General features: G+C 51.8%; 2 protein-coding genes across 3 annotated transcripts in view; one reads left to right on the top strand and one right to left on the bottom strand.

The window, feature by feature from the left end:
• The window catches only part of LOC119441725 (UDP-glucose:glycoprotein glucosyltransferase 1-like), a 196616-nt gene extending 194956 nt beyond the window's left edge, over positions 1–1660 (bottom strand). The window contains 1 exon segment of the mRNA XM_037706328.2: positions 1469–1660. The gene's annotated coding sequence lies outside the window, so the exon portion shown is untranslated.
• A 226-nt stretch (positions 1661–1886) lies between these two features.
• Positions 1887–21587, top strand: part of LOC119441723 (fatty acid CoA ligase Acsl3) — a 46564-nt gene continuing 26863 nt past the window's right edge. Inside the window, exon 1 of one of the 2 annotated variants that reach the window (XM_037706327.2) lies at positions 1887–2047. Coding sequence is in view for 1 of the 2 variants with exons in the window: in XM_037706326.2 (XP_037562254.1) it covers positions 20071–20156 (86 nt within the window). In the remaining variant the exon portion in view is untranslated. Of the gene's footprint in view, positions 2048–20034; positions 20157–21587 lie in introns of those variants that run through there. The other variant, XM_037706326.2, reaches the window with a different exon arrangement.

The following is a 21587-nucleotide window of genomic DNA, read 5'->3' as shown; positions in this document are numbered from 1 at the left end:
ATCGAGGAACCAGATCTATCAGCGAAGGACAAGGAGCGATTGCGTAAAAAGTGGACACCATAAACAAAGGAACTGATACGGCCACCGAGTACATCGAAAAATACAAAGCTTGAAGGGCCGAATTCGTCAGCATACCAAAAGGCTGCAGGAAACAATGCTGATAACGACGTGAGAAAGTGAAAGGGTCCAGTGCAACTCAATTAGTAAATTACACCGTAAATGTATAATGCTACAGCTGCATACTTACTACGTAATTTGCAATTTTTCGGTTAGGCATGTTTGGCACCAACATAGGCCACTCTTATTTTTTTTTTTACTTATTTGGTGGGGGTTCTTGCTAGTAGCACCGTTTTTATGCATGGTTACAGCTGCACTGATGTGAATGTAACTGTATTATGCTAAATTTTGCACAAATGACAGTTGCTACTGTACTTTAATGACTCTCCAAAGTGCCTCTTACTAGCACAGGAGGCACATTACCTTATGATACTTCCTTGTTACCTTTATTACTTTCTCACTAACTGATCAGTACAAGCTTCTAGAGCCACTAAGTAAATGAACAACCAAACTGGTGCGTACTGTTTCTACTTTTGTTTGCACTCCGCAATGCTGAAACAGCCTGTGGCAGAAGTATGTGGGCAAAGGTGCAGGTTTAATTCCAATGAATAATTATTCTTGGCATCCCAAATTCACAGATGGCTATGGTCACCTTGTTGAGCTTTTTAAGCTACGCTCACTGTACGTATGATACATGCATTTCTGTCGTGATCTCGGTGGTTCTGAATCGTGACGAACTACACAGTTAATTGATAGTATCTGGCCTCCATGCACGACAGTACGATACCACGACCGAAACATGACGCAAGCATATTTCAGAGGTAGCGTACGTTAACACAGCATGCTGTAGCTGCGTTTAGGTCTGACCCTGATTACATAACAAATGTCGCTAGTTTGTTACTATATTCATTCAGAGGTGAAGACGGCAACCAGCAAAGTTACCGTGGTAACAACTGCGATCAAGAAGAGACACTAAACTCAGACTTGATCCCGAGGTATCCTGAAACAGTTCAACTAAACACGGAAGCACATGAGCCTGCCTTCAGACTAATGCAAGCAGCGATAAGGTCGCGGGCAATGCTGGTCGACATCATATGCATGACCAAGCGCGGCAGGAACAAGGAAAAGGTGACAATCGGCGAGTTATTTGAACATTATCGTCAATATGTCCATCTGCAAGAGTGACGTGGGCTTACTGACGGCGATCACATTAAATGTCGCGCTGACGCGTCAGTGATCTTTTTACCCGTTACATTCGTATTAAAAGCAGTTTTTATAAGTAACACATGCTTCGGGCGAGCCTTCCGATGAGAAATTCGGAAGACTGAACTAGAGCACAGGCGCACATCCACGGCAGAAGCTCACCGTACTGTTTCAAATGCTTCAGAACCAGTTGACAAGGTGTGCTTACCGATTAAAATAGACCAGCCCCCAGGAATTGGGGCTGTGAACTCGATGGTCACGGGCGTAATAAATACTCCTTTTAACTAATCACTAATACTACTACGTTACCCTAATAAAACCCAATTAGATTAAACATCAGCAACACTCCCCCAAACCGCCGGCACCACAACGAAACAACTTGCATGCGTGTCGCCATGACACGATGCTCATCAAAGGCCAAAGTTTTTCAAAACTGCGCAAAAATGCAATATAAATGCCTTAAACATAATAAAAGCGTTTAATTTGTAACTACTAATAAATTTAAGAAAGCAGACAAAAACCTGGTCAATTTTGGCGCGTGCGGCCAATCGCGGTGTGACAAGACGCCTCACGTGACCTTGCAGACGCCCGGCGCGCGCTGCGGACGAGAGTACGCGGATCACGCCACCTCGAAAACGCGCGTACAAGGGTGGCCGGTTTGTGGTTGTTGATTGTCAGTGATTCACAGTCTGCTCTTGCATGCGGGTGCTCAGTGACCGGCTTCCCTGACTTCTTCGTACTCTGGAACATTGTCAGCGGACACCAACGCATCGCAGAATCGCAAACGGTAGGCGACTCCTCCCAGTCTCCGTGCGACTGGACCCGTGTGCTGTGTGTGTGTGTGCGAGACTGTGCTTTGGTTGTTCATTCATTCCCATTCATTTTTGTCGCGTCTTCGACGCGACCTCGTTTACATTTCCTGTCGGGTACACGTCCGAACCGTAACCTAAAGCAGTACGCTCAAGGGTGATCTGCGAGACAGTCATATTTGGTTTCGTTGAGACGCTTTAAATTTGCCTTGTGGACGCACCGCGATCGTGTCGTGTGGGGAAGGCTGCTTTCGTTAATTTTTGCCGCAAGCGTGTCCTGGCGGAACGCGGGCAGTTCGCAACGAGACGTCGCACCGGCGAGCTTTTGCGATCCTTCTTCCGTATATTGCGGATAACTGCGTCGCAGATGGGTTCTGTTTCTCGAGCACCCGTGCGGTCGAACCACACTCACGGCTGCGCCCTTCGATCCGTTTTCTTTTCGGCAACGACTGAGGAGGGGGGTGTGTGTGGCCAAAACAGATGACGTCACACGATGGGGTGATCCGACCGAAAGTTTCGTCATCAAAACGGTTCTTCAGTGTGGTGGCGCCGTGCAAGCAGGGCAAGTTACGGCGTCAGTGGGGCGGGCCCCGGGTTCCTGCGCCTACGGCGTTGTGCAGGGCGCGGCATTGTCGCGTGCTTGTTTCAGACGCCAAATGTGAATCCCCGCGAAGTATATTTACGTGCCTTTTCTGCGATCGTCATTGGCTCCGTCCCTGCGTGTGTAGTATTTTGATCTAGCTGGTGCAGACGGTGGGAGCGCGAGTTCGCTGAGAAGGCACGATGCCAGCCTAGGAGCTGGCTGTGTCTGTGTGTGCTGCTGGCACGAATTCCGGCTTGGTAGCGCGCGATGGCTTTGTCCTTGCCCTTCATTTCCGTGTGCCGATTGCGGGAGCTGGTAGGCGCGCTGCGAAATTGCCGTTGGCGGCTGACCAATAGCTTCCGAATGAGCGAGCAGTTGGCAATAATTCATTCGCAAAGTATACACTTGGGAGTTTCCGCGTTCAACAGGCGAGTTTAGACGCTGCACGCCGTTGGTGCGTACCCGCTTCCGCCTTTCAACGAAACCTGGATTCATCATCGTATCATCGTTTTTGGTTGGTTCGACGCGTTTCCATGCGCCTTTGTTGTTGATGTGCGGTCGTGATTTGACTGCATTGCAGTTTTGAAGCGATCGTTATAACGATCTCCGCACTGTCCTACATCGCGCACGTGGCCACGTGTTCGCGGCATTGTTTGAAACGCCGGCATCGCGTTATCGGCACACGTGGCGCGTCTCCCATATCACCGCGCGTCGTTCGGGGATATTGCCTCACGTTGGTTGTGGTTACGAGCGTGCGCGTTGACGCATATGTAGCTTGCGTGTGCTGCTGTAAAGAACAGACGCACGTTTCACGTCTGTTATGAAAGGCTCGTCGTTAGAACTCGCACAGTTTTTTATCGCTTGGAACATAAAACGAACAGCATGACACCTGTCCGCGGGTAGCAGCGACGCTGATTGCCTTGACATCGCCGTGTTGGAACCTTGTAGTCGCCCGTCTCGCCGAGCGTGTGGTCTTCATTCTTTCCTCCTCCGAATCACGGCAACGAGCGTTTTGAAAATCTTGGCCCGTGCCGGCGGAAGTGTGCGTAAAAGAAACCGCGTGTTGCGGCGGTTCCGTTCAGTCGCCCAGACCGTCGGGGTCTCTCTCCTCTAACGACTCCTGCTTGGGGAGGTCAATGCGCCGCTCTGTGCTCTCGCTCTCTCGTAAGCGGTTGTAGTAGGTCGGCCTCGGAGGGCGCATGCCGCTCTTGCGCGAGTCGACAACGCCCGCAGCGAATTTGCGGAGGCCGACCTGGCTGCACCGGGTGGCGTGAGCATTCCTGCGTCAAGCAAAAAAAAAAAAAAAAAAAAAAAAAAACGCGTCGTCTGCTATGCGGCCCTCGCGTGACTGGCGTTTTTTTCTCTCTCTCATGTTTCGCCTGTCGTTCACTTCAAATTTGCGGGCCATCTCGCGCGGTAGAGTTTGACTGTCAGTCACTCTCGCGTGCGATTTGGAGCAGTGGGTGCGAATCGTTTCAAAGGGAACACGGGCTCGCCTTTGACTCTTGAAATGCGTGTCGACTCACCCTAGCAGAAGTGCACACACTTGCCGCCAAACGGCCATCACATCTCGTTTGCGAAACGGGGACACGTTTATTTCTAGCGCTGTCGCTCTATAAGTGTGCCCATGAATATACCTATGCAAGCCGTACGCGGACTTTTTCTTTAATATTGATCAAAGTGTTGAGCCACGCGGAATCACAATTGGGACGTTTTTGGCAACTTTTCAGGGTTAAACCGGTGACACCGGCGTGCCTTTATTAAACGTTGCGCAATTGTCTGCTCGTATCACCTTGCGTCTAACGCCGCGTGGTGTGACCACCTTGGATGACTCGTGCATGCCAAGGAGGGCCAGCCCCGCCGAAGGACTCCGCTCGCCGTGTGCGTCAAGGTCATGCGCGGTGTTTGGCGTCTTCTGTACGACGTCATCCGCGTGGCTTGCTGCACTTGTGGATTAGCCTGCGGTCAGTCCGGCATGTCTGCGTTGCGGCCTTTCCACGCTCGCTGCCTTGTGGCGTCACCTGCCCGTGCGAGAAATGAGTGCGGGTAACAGGAGCGCTGGTTTTTGTTGAGTCCGAATCAGATTTACTTTATCTGTGGCTAGCATCCTCGTGGTCCGGTAAGAAATGCGAGGTCCAGTGGTATCGGCATCTGCGTGTGAAAAAAAAAAAAGGGGGGGGGGGGGTTGATTTAAATCCACATCGCATAGTAGTGCAACTCCTCGAAAAGATGCATTTAAACGGTCACATAAGAACTAGAAAATCGTGACCAAGCTCATCATTCTTTTTTTTTTTCGGTAGTTAAGTGTTTTCTGCGAACTGGAAAATTAAACATTCCTTCGCGCATGGTGTCTGCCACCATACTTCTGTGCATTTTCGGGTTCCATTTCCAATCACCGATTTGCGCTATAATTTACTCTAAAAGTACTGATCTGTGTTTCCAGTGCATACGTCCCAATATCCGGTGTTCCTCTTCTGTTTGAGCACTGCAACTTGTGTTACACTGACTATTCCCTTAAATCCTTGTTTTGTTAACCGAAGCGATAACTACAAATGCGCCGACTGTTGGCGCCCCAAATACAGAGACAAAATAAAAAAAAGTAAAATAACAACGCGGGAAAGGAAACATTTATTTCTACACAACAGTGTGTCATTTTACATTACAAATATACATGTGGTATTGCATATCTCGTTGGCTACCAGGATCACGGCGATGCTAAAATTCCAAACCGAAACTATAGCCCGGCTGGCCACTCGGCGGTTCATCCCATTTGCGAACACGTGCCCGACTAATTAGCGCGTGCCGCTCTGACGCCACTCGCTTGCCGCCGGTCGTCGTCTCAATCAGTGCATTCCGTCCGCGTCGTCCGCTTGCACACGACTCGAGCATTGCGCGTGTCACCCGCCATTGCCTTTCCTCGCTGGGCCACCGCCACCATTCTCGGCACGTTCGCCTATTCCAAGCGAGTCGACGCCTGCGTTCGTTTATTGCGAAGGCGCACCGCACCGCTGAAGCACAAACGAAGGAAATCGTGCGCGGCGAGCCGATGGGACACGTTCCAGGTGGTTAATATGCGGTAGGGCAGCGAAGTGGCGGTATTCTGCCACGCCACCGCGACGGGTTTTGCTGATGGACCACAGCTCCGCCGATTCCTTTCTTTTCCTGCGGCGTCGCGCCGACCTTGGGCTCACTTTCGGTTTTTCGAAAACCGCTTGTCGTTCGTCGTCACCTCCCGGTGTTGGCACTGGTGTAGTCGTGGTTCCTATAAGTCTTGGAAGGGAGGGTCTTTTTGTGTGGAACCTTTGTCTGTCCAAAACAACCACCGTGGTTGCTTTGGTGGCGTTGCGCTGCTAAACACGAGGTCGCGAGCTCAAATCCCTGTCCCATTTCGATGGGCGGCTAAATGTCAAAACGCCCGCGTTGGGTGCACGTTAAAGAAGCCCGGGTGGTCGAAATTATTCCTCATTCCCCCATGCTACGGCGTTCCTCGTAACCATCATCCTGGTTTTGGCACGTAAAACATTAGAATTATTTTGATCTCGCTTGTCGGCCTAGCTGTCCACGTATGCGAGCCATTGGTATACTTTCAGCGGGAACGCTTTTGAATGAGCAAATACCAACTGTCTTTGAAGGCTGTAGTACACGACAGGCGGAATATACGATTCCAATATACAGTGCAAGGCGCTCGTAAAACTACAGCGCCGGCAATTGCCCGAGGCGACGCCTACCATTAAAGAGGAGGCCAAATCAATGTGTTTGTTCGCAATAGAAACGTCCGTTCACGTCGATCAGACTAAATGTCGTCAAACTCTTCAGTTCGAGCCTTGACTATATCTTAAGCCAACTATAGAAAAAAGCGTGAGAAAGTGCTATAAGGCTTAATAATTGCGATGCTCTAACCAATTCAGACTAACGCAGTTGTTGATACTGTGCGTGTTCGAGTGTTGTAAATTTGGAATACGAATTTTGTTTCGAACACACGATTGTGGGACAACTTTACGGGGTTACTCGGCCAGCTCCGCGGAAGAGGTTTGTGCCGTAATAGGTCTACCGCGCACTCTTCCAAGTTCCCGTTGTAAGCCAATCGGAAAGTCGGCTCAGTCAAATGAAAACTTCTCCGTTCTTTATCTCTCCGTGTTTCTCGTTTTCTTATTGCTTTCAGAAACACTAGTATTTGCATTCGATTCGAAAATTTAGCACTTCGATCACCGCTGTATAGGCTTGCGGATGAAAAAGCTAAAAAAATATTTTGTCTAATCGTTATTCATTGTCTTGATAAGTTTTCTTCGGCACCCTTCGATTGATTACACAGCTATGATCCATTATTGCGTGCGCTTCATAAGTTAGCATTCGCGCCTGAATCGAAGCTGCTGCTTCCGCGTGAAGGCAACGCCTAGAGCTGTCATTGCCCGACATTAGTAGCACGTGCCTTAGCGCATTAGCAGCATATGCAACTTGTCATGCAAGCTGCAGTCGGTACTTAACCGGCTGACGTCACTTAATGACATTGGTTGGTTTGCCCCCTCTTACTCCTCCTGCACCTCAGCTTCTTTAATATAACTGGCGACGTGTGCTATGTATGTAATGCTTCCAACATTATAAAGAAATTGCTTCGTCTTTGTAGCATAATTTATTTTAAAAAAAACGCTTAATCCTATTCATACACTGCGCCAACAAGCGTCTCGAGCGCTCGACGAGTCTCCCTGCTCATATGTCGTGACCTTTCTGTGTGTAGGTATCCTCTAACGGCGTGCGAGGACATTTGCACACGTCGCTGGTGGCGCGCTTAATTGTGCTTACACGTACAGTATGTGCATTTGGTGAAAGGTGTAAGCTTATATCTCGCGTAAGCGGGACTGATAAAGTTCTGCATTTCGGTCAGCGTGCCGAAGGTGACGCCCACGCATTTCCTGGCGCATGACGATAATGGGACGACACGTCTGGCAGGTGACTTTTATACCGCAGTCTTGGCGGCTTGGACCCGCAATTCCTCCAATGCACTGACCCGGCCGTCCCATTTCCCTCACGGTCGAGCTCGCAGCGCGTACATATGCAACTGATGCATCCGCGAAGAACTTTTTAAAGGTTCGATGGGGCTTTTCGACCGTTGGATTTATGGACCCCTGCTATAGGTACGCAGTGTAGGTATACGCAGTGTTTGGGTTGTATAGCTACCCCGATCCCCCGTTTATTTACGCATGCCCAAATGTGTTAAGCTGATTTAGCGCTCGTTTGTTTTCATGCATCAGAAAGTCAATGTGCAATTTAGTACACGTGGCGTCGACGTATAGATGAGCGATATTTCCGCGCTGTAAATCACTTCTCCCTGCATTGTCGCACGTCGTCGTGTATGGAGCGGCCCCCTTCCTGTCTCGGCGATGAGGCAGCGGTTCTTACCGTCATGACTCGGAACTCTCTTTCCTCCGTTTTGCTTCCATGCGTCGCAATGTTCAGCCTCTCCGGATACCGGACGCGCTGTTGGTATCAGTTTCCCTTTTTCCGTTTCCTCGTTGTCGTATATCTGCAATCGACAATCAACAGAACTGCTTCAACGGAAGCGAACCAAGTAGTGGTTTAATGATTGAAAGATGTAGAGAGGTCAGCCGGAAAATGGAGCATCTGGCCTGCTACTCTACGTAAGGGAAGAGGGGACGAAAGAGGGTCGCAATGGGGGGGGGGGGGGGGGGGGGTTATAACCGGGAAGAACGAGGTGAAAGGACACATTGCATAAATGTTAAAGGCCCGTATTGCCTAAGAAACGTGAAAAAGCACGCAATGCCTCTATCGTCTGCAAACTCTGTGGCCATGCGCCTGTGCTGTCGCGATGCCGTATAATATAATTACACGCGCCATCCGGGAAAAGTGAAATTGTTCCTGAGCTTTCGTTGCGTGTGTGAGTGCACGACACGTTCTCGGTGTGCAGCATCGCGTCCGGTCGGCGGGCATTTTTTTTAATTTCTTTATTTAAATTGCTCTGTCCCAAGTGCCTGGTTCTCATTCGTGTACACTGCCTTGCACTTCTATATGCGCGCGTCGAGGAGGAGGAGGAGGAGGAATAAACATTTATTGATGAGAAGAAAAACCAAAAACAAGTGAAGGCTGTTTGCCTAAGCTGTTTGCGTTTCTCAATGGATAGTCGGTCGCATAATGCCGTTGTCATTTCGGAACTGCCAGTTGCAGATTTCTCTTTTAGGTGAGGCTAAAGCGCGCAATCTTTTTATCCCAGTTTGGCAGCGTTATCCCATGCAGCGTTGATGACACTGACCGCCTGTTTTCTTTTTATGCATTATTTTTTTTCCTTTGAAATTTCAATTCTCTTACCTTTCGCATTGGAAGCGCCGCTATGTTTTTTTAGTCTACTACCCGGTCTTCCCCAAACATACTCGAAACACGCAAAATGATATACACGCAGAGCAGGTTCGCAGCCACCTAGGTTGCGGTCGGCGCTTTGTATATCTCGGGACTCGACGCTGACTATTTGTGTCCCCATCGGGGGGCGAAACTTTCGAATGCCGGTCTCCGTGACAAGTATAGTGGCGTTGCATGCTCTGAAAGCGACATCGTTCTCGAAGTGCGACCGAGCCTCGCATCAAACTTCAGCTGCATTGCGCGCTGAGCGCTTTTCAGCGTCGACCACACGAAACGCATTTCCGGCGTCTCGTTGGCCGGGCGTCGCACGGTGTCGTCACCGTGAAACGCAGGACGGAATTCGCGCGACGACTCCGTAATCCTGGCCCATATGTTTTACGACTGCTGTTGGTAGAGCGCGCTTATCACGTGGCAGGGAATATGCGCGTCTATACGGCGGGCGACTCTCCATGTGGTTGCGGCTTAATTCTCTCTCGCCCAATTCCTTGCACAGCCTATTGCTTGGACAGCTCTCGTAATTTCTCCGACCTTTGTTTCTCGCCGTGTATGTATATATAGCCGCGCAACAGTTCGGGACAGTTCCGGTGCGGTAGGGGTTCGTTTAACCCTTCTTCGTCGGCCGCTGCTCCCTCGCGGAAACCTGTTCGCCGCGAGGAGCGGAAGATGCGGCTCGGAGCATCACCGCGTGTGCGAGCTGCGAACGCGCCGACATAGTAGCAATTAACCCCTCCCTTCGTCGGCGCGGTTCTCTTGCCATGATCAGCCGTCGTTCGGGAAGCGATTTCTCTCTCCTGCGATTCCTGCGCGGCTTCGTTTTTTTTCGACGCAGCGTTTGTACTACGCGGCGGGTCTGGCTTGCTCGACTGTGCAGCCCCCCTTGCAGGGAGCGGCGGCGTTTCGGATTGCTTTCCCCGCGATTGGTTCGCGTTGATAACGCGGCGTTGGTCCCCGAAGCGCTGTTCCCGTCTTGCGAATGCGACCGATTTGCCTTGAACCGCTTGCGGTGTTCTTAATCGCCTGGCTCGAGTTGCAGTCTGCGGCGAGGCGTATCGTGCGCGTATTGCGAAATAGATCGCGTGAGTGCCGGCGCTTTCTATAGGTAGGCTCGGCGCTGCCACTTCCACTGTATGAACTCGCCTTCTTGGCTATATAGGATCACGTTTTTTCTTTCTTTTCGCGAAGTCGCTGCCGCTATGCATTATCGTGCGGATCTTTGTCACCGCTGCATAAACTCGGTACATTTGTCGTGTGTGTGCGTGTGTACACCTCGCAATGCTCCATACAGCTGCTCGTACCAACACGCGAACGATGGCAATAATTAACTGTTCTCTTCGGTATTCCAGACCTTCATGTTGGCTCGCACGCCGCCGTTATCGATCAATCGGCGCGTCGGATGATGCGAATTCAACTGACGAGGTGGAATCCTTACGAAAAAAAAAAAAAAGACGCTATATACCTCTTTGCCGCGCGCTGGCCCTCGCTGCTGTGCGTACGATCACGTTTGCCACTGAACAACCAAAATCAACTCTACAGCCCTATAGCTAGGTACGCAGTTCACTGTGTTAAAGACTGCGGCGCCGCCTCCACAACCAGATAGCTGGCACGGAGATCCGCGCGTGCCGGCTCTATCACGCCATTCGCGACGTTATCGCTATCCACGGGCTGGCGATTCTAGGAGCCGAGTCATAACATCTGAGGCAACGATCGTCGAGGTTGCGCCCTCTCTGCAAGCGCAATGTCTTTCTTTTTTGTTGGCCTACCGGGTGACCGTGTCAGGCGAGCACACTACCGCTGATACACGCGGCGTGAGACGCGCCGCTTCCTCCCGCCAGTTCGCTTCGCCACGTCGAGATCGTATTTCCTCGTCGCCGGCAGCGCGCCCCGCCCCTTCCTCCCTTCGGCCTGTCGTCCCGTTTGTGTCCCTGGCTAGCGTCCGTGCTGCTGCTTCTTCTCTTTCTCGTGTATCGCACCCCGCTTTTTTTTTTCTTCATCCTTGGGCTTTGCACACATCTCGTCACGCCAGATTGTTTGTTCCCCCCCTCCCTGTTTTTTCATCTCCTCCGCGCGATCGCGCGTGTCCTCTTCGAGTGGCCACTCCTGCGTGCTGTCGGATTTACCCCGCTCACCCGCTTCCGTCATTGCTTTGATTTTCTTGTCGTCTTCGATCGCAAACGGGCAGCCCATAATTTGTCAGTCTCCTCTTTTTCCTCTCGATCTTCTGCGGCGCGGATCGCGTAACAGAGAAACCTCGGACGCAGCCTTGAACCTCCGGTATACCCGTCTTTTCCTCGTTGCTGCTGCTACTACCACTCCCCCTCTTTTTCTTTATTTGATCTTACGCCTTCGCAACTGGCTGCACAGCGCGCGTTAGTGCGCTCGGTTAAGGCTTGTACAGATGAAAACCGGTCCTTCATTATCGCTGCGATGCGTGGCAGCCTTAAATGTTCCTTACGGCGCGTGACCGCTCTGTTCGATTGCTCGCCTGTTTCTTATGTCGCCATAGTGCGTCTCCCGCTGTTGGTTGTATTTAATGCTCTCCGCTCTCCATTACGACTTTCCTTGGGCCTGTTCAAAGCCCGTGACCGGGATTCCCAATTCCCCGATGTGCAATCGCTCAGCTATAGCTGTACGCCTAAATCGATCTCGCATATTTTCGATTACTGCGATCCGCGCGTCCGTTTCTCGCTCGCGCAAATCTAAAGCTCGTCGGGTAGCGCCGTTAACAAAACGCGTGCCGGTCGCATTGATCGCTCGTATCGGAAGCCGTTCCGTGTCGCGTTTGCTTCGCAGCCCATTCTAATGATGGCGGCGTTGAATGCGGATTCAAGGTCGTGTCGCTCTGCTTTCTGCGGAAGAGTTTCTGCGTGCGATTTCGCTACCGTTCTAAAGCCCCTATATTTATATATAGGGGCTTTATACCGTTCGTGTCGCAAGCGCCACTGCCGTTTTGTGCCGCCTTTGCTTTATCGTACAATTTCGGCAGTACTGCATACGACTGGTAATGTAAGCTCTGATTGTTTGGTGCTCCGTCGTGTAAAAGCGTGCCTCTTGTTGTTGCTTGGGGCGTCAGCTTATTGCCCCCTCCTTCAGCCATTTCCATCAGTAGTGTACTACTAGTATGGCACAGCGTTTCTATAGCTACTGGTCTTGTCGGCTTGTGTTGCTCACTCTCGTCTCCCCGCATGTGGGCGCCATTTTTACAAGGCTTGGGTGTCATTAGCGAGGCACCCGTGCATATAGCGCATAGTGTTGTTTTATTGTGCATCAGATCACAAGAGCACATGTGGTCAGCGTATAGGCAACTTAACGGAGCTTTCGCGTAGTAATTCACTTCTCCCTTTCCCCCAATTTATCCCTGGCGGAGTTGGTACGAAGGCATTTCGTTTGCTGATAAAATGCGTCAGCCAGAGATATCGTCCGCCATGACTCGTTGTCTACGGCTGCTCATTGGCTTCTTATACCACGTGTGTAGTTTTTATTTGGGCCGTAGCACTGTAGGTACGGTGTGTGTTCTGGATGCATCACATTTTTAAGTTGTCTGACGGATAGCACAATTCTAACCATTGATCTAAATTTCCCTATACACGAGGCGGCTATTATACGAGAAATAAAAATGCTTAATTACCGTAATTACGATCATTAACATCTAATTAATTACTTTATGGCACATGTGCCGTAATCTACGAATTGCAACGTGTGAGTATGCCAGGCATTTCCACTTGGAACGTTTTCTCAGAGTAACACCTGTTTCGAGATATTAATTTTCGGTGTCCCGACGAAACGCATTGGCGTTCCAGTTACTTTTGTGCTTCATTGCTTCAAGCAGCGTTTTCCTGAAGTGGAACAGTGTTTTTCTACCGCAATTTTGACGGCGCATATCTCGAAAACCGGGGCCATCCTCAGAATTCCTTCCGAGTCGATATGCCTTGCGTACGTACTCACTAGCTTCAAGTATGTGCCGGAAAGCAATGGATTAAAAAGCTAATTAGCGTAATTACGTTAATCGTTCAATTAAGCATTTTGATTTCTCGTAGAAGTAATGGCCCCCTGATCGAGTAATTTACATCAAGGGTTAGCATTGTGCTACCTGCCACAGGCAATCCTTAATAATTAGGCGCAGCTAAAAAGGCGCCCAGTATATATACTCGGTTTCTTTCGTATATCTTCTGATGGGGGTGCAGACTTTTCCTTTCAAGAGCTTTCCTTATCAGACATTGTTTCGTCCGACCACATGCAGCGACGCCTATTGTTGCCGCCGGAGCGGCGTGCATCTGCGCTCCTGGCTATATATCGAAGGAGTTCGTTAACGCGCTGCTCTAATTGTTCTCCCACATAGCACGGTCGTTCGCGCAGCGCGGGACGTTCAACGAACGGGAAAACGGTTGCAAGCCGGTGCCTCCTGCTTTCAGCGTATACGCGAGCGACGCGGCCAGATGGAGAAATCATGTAGCTAGACCATGCGTATACAGCCGCTATCTCTGCATGTGCCCTTCATTGTGCGCGAGCGTTTTGAAATGCCCCGCGCTAGTGCGCTCTTTCCGCGAAGTCGTCGTCTTGCTCGTGCTCCGCTAGAACCCTTTGCTTGCTTTGCTTTCTCCGCTGTTGCTGCTGCTGCCGGCGACCTACTGTGAATCCGGATTGTAGCTGGCTCGGCCTGTCGTAATACCGATCGAATCATCTGGTGTGGCCTCGCTGTGGCGTCCGTCGTGGTTTTTCTCGAGGACGCCAATCGTCTTTCAGCACTCGGCTAACAGTTTTTCTTTTTCTTCTTCTTTTTTTTTTTTCCTGCAAGTGTGCTTTTCCTTTTCTCGTTAGTGTGCCATGCTGTGTGGTGATGCCGCCGTGCCTTGGTCTGCTGGAAAGGCAGCGATCTGTCTGCATGCATGTCCTGTGTTTAGTTGCGGCGTGACATACGATGACCGATTCTGCTATGTATATACTACTGGGGGCAGACGATAGCGGTGCAGCTGTCCAGAGTGCGCACCCGCCGGCGGGAGCCATGACTCGGCTTTTCTTTCTTTCTTTTTTTTTTTTTTTTTCGGTGTCCTTTCTGGGGTCTGTCAGCGACTTCACGCAGCATTGCGGGGACCGGCGTTGCTATATGGTCTGGACACTGTCAAATTCTGCCACATTGTTGAATTCGCCCTGCTCAGCCATCTTGTCAGTTATGGTTGGCCCCCAAGGCTGCTGCTACGACCTCTCCGATTGGCTCATAACGCCGACGTGGTGGTATTCGACATCGCCGTATAGGGATGTAGAAGTCTGCAGGGTGCATGCAGATGGCCTGTAGCACGCGTAGTGCGACTCTTGTCTGAGGCCACGCGAGATTATGCAACACGGCCGATAAGGCGCCTCATATATAACTGTCTGTGTATGCGGGGGACAGCGCCGCCGCTATCTTTTGAGGCTCTCATTAACAGCGCGCGCAGCCGCAATTAGAACAGCTGTGTGTCCGACTCCAGCTACGCAAATGCATTTTCTTTCCCTAGCTGTCTGTTTCAGTTTACTGCCCGTGTTGCTGTCACGAGATCTTTACATTGCGTTGGTGTCATCGCTTCGAGGACGTTCTGGTTAGACTGTGCGTGCACCTGTCGGCACGTTTAATTCTTACGCGCCCAGCGGCCTTCGAGATTACCGAAATACCGACGGGCACAGAGGCCACGCAAACGCTCGACCGATCCTGGCTACTACACTGTTATTACAATATCAATTACGCGGACCCTGTTGCTGCTGCTGCGCAGCAGTGGCCTCGCGTACTACGTCGAGCTACCGAAGAGCCTCAACGTGGAGATATGAACCTTGCCGTCGCTTTCGATGCTTTGTGCGACATGGCCATTATTTTTTTTTTTTTTCAGAATGTCCCTAAGTATTCGTAGAACGGTTCCCGTGTTGCCAGATGTTGCTGTCTGGCCGCAGCGCACAGAGCGCGAGCCTCGCGCGAGGCCCCGTCACCGATAGCCACGCGGTCAGCGCAAGCCATCACTTGCGCGCCAGCAGCAGGAAACGCGTGATGCTGGAGAGCGCGGAAGCTCGCCACCGCGCGACCTCGCTCGCTCGCTCGGTCCTCGTCCGCGGCAGTGCGCGTGCCAGCTGTCCGTGCGACCCGCGTCTATGCATGCGTTGCGACACGTACGTCGCCCGATCGCCGCCGGTGCGTTTGTGTGCTGCGGAGCCACGTCGGATCGCGTGTTGGCGTAGTGGTATAGGCGTCGATTTGCAGTCGTGATCCTCTACTTCGACGATCGACCCTTCCTCCTATACGTGGCACACGCGCGCGTTCGCGTGCATGCCAAGTCGCTTTCGTCGGAGAACTATCTCTTGCAACGCACCTTAATTGCGACGCTGCTCAGGTGGTCGGCCGAATCGGCAGGCTTTGCGAATTGCCGTAAAATCCCGAGCAAGCGCCGGCCCAGCTCGTCTTTCTCCGCGAATGTCGCTTCGTCCGAACGGCGCCGCACTGACGCAAACGAGATCGGGTAAAGCGATGAATGCTGAGTGGATGTGTGGAGGTCGCCGTTTATACTGAACGTATGAGAGATCGGCGGCAATGTGCCGAGAAGTGACGGGTTCGGCCAGCCCTGTTAATCGCGTGGCGTGCGACACCGCCAGCGCGTGATGTAAATAACGGCATTATCGACGATTTGTCCGTCAACCACGCAGGTCGGCGGTATACAGGTATCGCCCCGAAACCTTGGCTGCACGCATGCCTGGCCGTTGCCGATAAGCAATGCGAGCATGATACTTACTCCGGTAGGGAAGTTAAGGCCTCTACTGTTAGTTAATGCTCACTTATTTCAGTCGGGAAGTTCCCGCCACGATGACGCAGCAGTGCGTCACTCGCTACAGAATCGCGAACGTGCAAGGACGCGGATTTGTAGCCGCGTTCGGCGAGGCTGTTATAACCGGCGACGCGCGAAGCAGATGCAAAGGCCTCTTGCCATCGCATTTGCAGTGGACCAACATATAGAAGTACACTATGCTGTCTGTTGTTTACTCACGCCTAAAACACCTCCGGCCGAACCTCGAGAGTGCACTTTTTTTTTTCCAAGTATAGCGGTTTTCTCTTGACTATTTGCGGAGAATAGGCTCGTTGAGACGGCACAACAAATGTCGCGAGAGCTTAATGACGCGCGTGGCTCGCTCCTCTCGTCTCCTTCCCGTCCCTTTCCCCAGCTTATAGCAGCAGGCCAGTCGACCTTTCTGTAAATAAATTTCTCTCTCTCAGGCTGCTTTTGCCTAAGTGGCGGTTGCACCGTTGTTGCCGCTTCGCGTGCACGGCGAAAGCTGCCTGTTCGCCTGCGTGGCGGGTTGTTCTTGCCTTCTTCGAAGAGCGAGCGAAACGGCGAAAGACGGGTTTTTGTCAGCTCCGTCCGGGCGCCGCTCCATAGATGCTTATCGCTCTCCGAAGGCATCCCGAAAGCCAGGCAGCGCTCTCCTTTGGAGAATCCAGTTTTTAACAGTGGCTTCTTGGCTGCGCATTCGTTGTCGGTGATTCTTTTTATCTTATTGTCGCGAGTGTTAACGTCCGAAGTTGATCTGTTCATTACGTCCGATGTCTTCTTCCAACCTATTGGAACGTTTAAGACAACGGCGCATTGCGTGTTGTGCTATGGCTTGCAGGTAAAGGCTCATTCACACAAATCGGTGTCGTGTTGGCCTAGTGTGAATCAGCCCTACCGGATCTGTCTGGCGGGCTTCGGCCCCGTCTTCTCCGCGGAAGCGCTTGAGCAAGCTCGCTGCCCGCACCGCGACGGACGCGTTGTTGTCTCGCTTTGCAGGTTTAGCATTTCGTTTCGGCTGCAAACTGATCTCCGCGTCGCGCGCTTCCTCGTTCTTCCTGGCGAAGTGCTGTGGTTGCGCCGTCACTGTGTTGTGTTTATACCGTGCACTGCCTCCGTTCTGCCTGTCGATGCCGTTTTGCTAGAGCGATTTTGGACGCGTTTTTCTTTTTTTTTGGCAGCAACTGGGGTCCGTCGATGATACGAGTGCCGGCGATGCGAGGGGAAAAGCGTGTGCTCCTCTCTCCTCCTCTGCCGTTGTCGTCTGTTGCGCCACGTGACGAGTGGCCTGACTCGGTCGCGCGCGCGTAGCGGCGGCGAGGCTATTTTCTGCGTTTGCTTTCGTCAGCTCTCTCTCTCCGTATAAACCGGGAGAGGGGGAGACGCGTGCTCTCCCGTGTGTGTTTAGGTGTGTGCTCGCGCGTGTGTGCATGCTTTTCCCTCGTATCGGCTCGTTGGCGCGTGTCGCGCTCTCTTGCCGGTGGCGTGATGGGCCGGTGCTGGTGTGATTTTTCGCGGTTCTATCTGGGGCGCGCGCCCGTGGACATGCGGAAGAGCGGCCGTTTGCCGGGGCGTCAGCTCGGTGCACCCAATTAGCGGCAGGCGTCCCGACACCTCACCTGTGGCCGCGCCGGGAAGCGAACGGCGCCGGAATTATGCCGCAACGGGGCAGGTCGTCCGTTGACATAGCGGTGTGCGGAACGACTAGGGAGTCGTTCGACGTTCCTGGCTTCTCCATTAGTACCGTGGCTCCGCGTAAACGAAGCATGCTATCGGTATCCGTATTACGGTCACTGGATTCTCTTGTTCAAGCAAAAAGATCGGAATCCCGGGGCGATGAACGAAAGGAATCCTTTCGCTCGACTCTCACTTTTCCTATCTATCTACGCCCGTGGTCAAAATTAATCCAGAGTACCCCATCACGGCGTGCCTCAGAATCATATCGTGGTTTTGACGCATGGAACCCCAGAATTCCTTTAAAATTATCGTCTACCGATCACGGCCGCCTCATCATGGTGATAACGCAGGAACAGTACCGCTCTGACTTGTGCCGATACGCCAAAATAATTGGACTGGTATCGTTGCATTAACCTGGTTTTTTATCTCCTACTCGTACGAATTTACCCGTGCCTGTGCAGCAGTTTGCAGACTGTGGCTTTCCGAAGCAACTGATTTAATCCACTCTGACATACCGAAGCTGTTTTTCTTCGTTTTCCGCGCGATACTCGCATCCGGAGGTGTGGTTGGTGTCATGTGGCGTTCTGCTGTTGAACGCGAGGTCGCGGGTTCGATTCCGCGGCCACACTCCGGCGGGGCTGGAATGCGAAAACATTGCGCACGTATACCGTGCTTTGGGTTAAATTTATATAGAGAAACCGACGTGTTTGAGATAGATCCGGAGCCATCCGATACAGCGTTTATCGTAGCCCATGCGTTGCGTTTCCACGCTCCACCCATGTACTTATTCCCCCACCTCTCTATCTCTCTCTCTCTCTCTCTCTCTCATAGCAACTTCTAACACTTGCTGCTGAACATTTAATTCTTCCGTGTTCACGAGAATTCATGAGCCTGGTTAACACTGACAATTTCTCTACATGCCAACCAATCGAGATTTCTGCGTTATTGAATAGTTTTAATAGTGTAAAGGAAGTACAAAGCAAGCACATGCCTTCGTTTTTTTTTTTTTTTTTTTGCGCTTACGCATCGCTCTCAGGACTGTTGCGTACCGCGATGTCACGCGTGTTCCCTGGAGTGCCGCGTTTAAGGGGGAGCATGCAGCGGCAATCTTTGCACGCGGTAACTTTCCTCTTCTCGAAGTGTTCTCTACACCTTTTGTGAAGTCCTCCCGTTATCACAATCGGCTCATCGTCTCGCGCGATCCCCACATCCGTGGCCGGCCGGACGTGGACCTTGCGCCGCGCCGTCCGCGTTGCTGCGACTGTGGAGTGCCACTGCTGCTGCTGACACTCGAGCGCACTTCGCTTCTCTCATACCGCCTGCACGTGGAGTGCACGTGCACTGCGAACTGCACTCCTCGCGATGTGCGCATGCGCAGTCTGAAGCGGTGTACGACCCCCCCCAGCCGGCTTATCTCCATCCTCGTCCGTCGCTTGCGCTGGCCTCTCTGCTTTACAGGCGTGGCGATTCGTAAATTTTTAGGGAAAACGCTGTTTTATGCATTGAAGCACAAAGTTAACTGGAACGCCCATGCATTTCGTCGGACACTTTGAAAATTAATATCTCGAAACTGGTTCAGGTCCTGAAAATTCCTTCCAAGTGGTATCGCCTTGCTAACTCAGCGGCTATAATTCGTAGATTGAAAGATGTGCCGTAATATAATTAAATGAAAAGTTAATTAGCGTAATTATGTTAAGTATTCAATTAAGCGTTTCGATTTCTCGTGGAAGTAATGGCCGCCTCATCGAGTAATTTAGATCAAGGATTATAATTGCACTATCTGCATGCCGCAGGCAATTTGTACAAATTTGGTGCAGCTAAAATGAAACGCCCTGTATAAATGCGCCACTTTGGTCCACACAGCACAATGGGCACTACACCCAACAACTCGTATGCATTCGTCGTAAAGGTGACTTAACATGCGAACAAGGACATTCTAAAAATACTACTGACACTGAAGTTTAACACAGGCAGTCACAATTAATTTGGAGACGCACCCCTTCCTCCCACTATACTGTATATACTGGCAATAATTAAGGTAACTTGGGAGCTGTCGTCGGCTAGGTGTAGGCAGTACACGGACGTACACCCACTATCGGGGAATTGGCCAAGTATGGGCTGATGTTAGCGACACCAAGTGCACTGACTATCCAAGGCAGAGATCGCGGATTATACTATATACTAGGCACCGCGCGAACGAGTGTAAATGTCGAGTCCCTTTCCGTCGGGGTGCGCTGTAGCTTCGCCTAAGTGTGTCCCGTGTTTCGCGATGCAGTTCGTGTCAGCTTGGAAGACGACAAAGAAGTGGAAGCAGTGGCGCTCCAGTCCGCGCTGGCACGTGTTGGCGGCGGCAGTGGTGGTGCGTGGCCGTAGCTGATCGAACGAGGCCTTTCCGCCGTATAGCAGCCACGTTTAACTCTCACTGCCTCCTCGGGCGCCCTGCACCGTCGGTCGATCGAGGTATACCGAAGCGAGACCGTCGTCGGTGACCCCCAGCCTCCCGAGCTCGCTCGGTGACGAACCTCTGCAGCTGCGAGGCCGAGCTCGGCCGCCGGCGGCGAGTTCGTGGCGGTGTGCGCTCGCGGCCAGCGACATGAACCCGTCGGTCCGGTGGATCCGGACGACGTTGGCCTGGATAGCGCTGCGGTTTCTGGCCGTGGTTGCGACCGTCGCCAAGGGGTTGGTGCTGTTCCGCTCTTCTTTCCTCTGCTGCGCGCGCGGCCGTGTGAGCTGACGTCGAGGTGTATATATATATATATATATATATATATATATATATATATGCCACCCAACCAATGTGGTCCTGATCGGTATGTGCGTTGTGGAGCGATGACACGTTAATGGCCCAATGGGCGCACCCTATATAGCGCTTTTAGCTGAAGAATCTGCTTCCGGGTTGCTCTTCAGTTTACATTAATTGTTCACGTTTGTGTCGCTCGCTGTCAATAACTCCGCGCACCGGGTGTCTTCAGGCTCGCTCCGCCACTGCCGCTGCATGTGCTCAAATCGGTGTGCCTTCATTATGAGGACGATTTATTGTTACGTTATTCGCATCGTGCAAGCATCTGGAAATGTCCTGCCATTGGCGCCAGCACCTCGCGACGCGTACATGTGCACCGTGTTGTATCGGCGTGGTTGCCGTGAAGGGCACGCGGGAACGCAGGGGCACGCCGGGACGGCGGCCGAACAACTGACGCAGACACAGGCGGGTACCGAGGCGAAGAACTCTTCATTCAACGAGGCAGCTGCTTATATAGGCGTGCCGAGCTGCACCAGCGTCCCCCATGGGAGTGGATTACGTGGGTTTCTAAACCGAAACCGCGATATCACACACCGCGTTTCTCTTTTTTTCGTCACGTCCGCGCTGTGACGAATCCCACGCGTTCCGAGCATTAGTTTAGTATACGGCCGATATTCCCTTATTTATGCGTCAAGCTTACTTCGCATTTTGTTTGCCTCGTAAGCGTCGAAAGTGCGAACGAATGGCTGGCCGCCACAACTTCGTCGGCTGCGTGCATCGCGAACGGGATGTTTGCTAAAGCGTGTCGCCGCGTGTGTCGTCGCCCTCCTTTTTCGGGGGCGGGAGTTGTCGATCGCGCCTAACGTGTGCGCGACATCGCGCTCTCACCTCAATCGGTGGCGTGATTCTGTATATAGCGCCCCCGTGGGGGAGAGATAAATAAAAAGAAAAGGCCGTAAATGCATTACCTGTGCACCTGTATATAGCAGGATGTAGCGCCGCCGGCGTCGGCTGTTTGACGCGTCCGTGGCGGAAAGCTGTTGACATTTCTTCAAACGCGCAGTGCATGCTTCCCAGCGGCTTGTCATATTTCTGACCCAGTAAAGTTCCTTGGTGCGGCCACTATCTGATTGTTTATTTTCAGCGTAATCGCTCGCGGGTGTGCTCTGCTACGATAGATTTGTTCTTGCGGCGCACAAAGCTTGGAATATGAATGTTCTGTACTTTGCGGTAGCTCGTAGCAAAGACGTATTATCTCTAGTTCCTCGCTTACTCTGTGTATCGTCACGAAACGTTCAGCTTCCAGCATTCGTGTCTTGTCGGTGTAGTTGCCATCACTCATGCTTCGGCACATTGATTCAAGTGAGCGC

The sequence above is a fragment of the Dermacentor silvarum genome, chromosome 2 (assembly GCF_013339745.2).
Source record: "Dermacentor silvarum isolate Dsil-2018 chromosome 2, BIME_Dsil_1.4, whole genome shotgun sequence".
In the NCBI taxonomy this organism is placed as follows: Eukaryota; Metazoa; Arthropoda; class Arachnida; order Ixodida; family Ixodidae; genus Dermacentor; species Dermacentor silvarum.
This window is presented reverse-complemented; position numbering and strand designations above follow the sequence as displayed.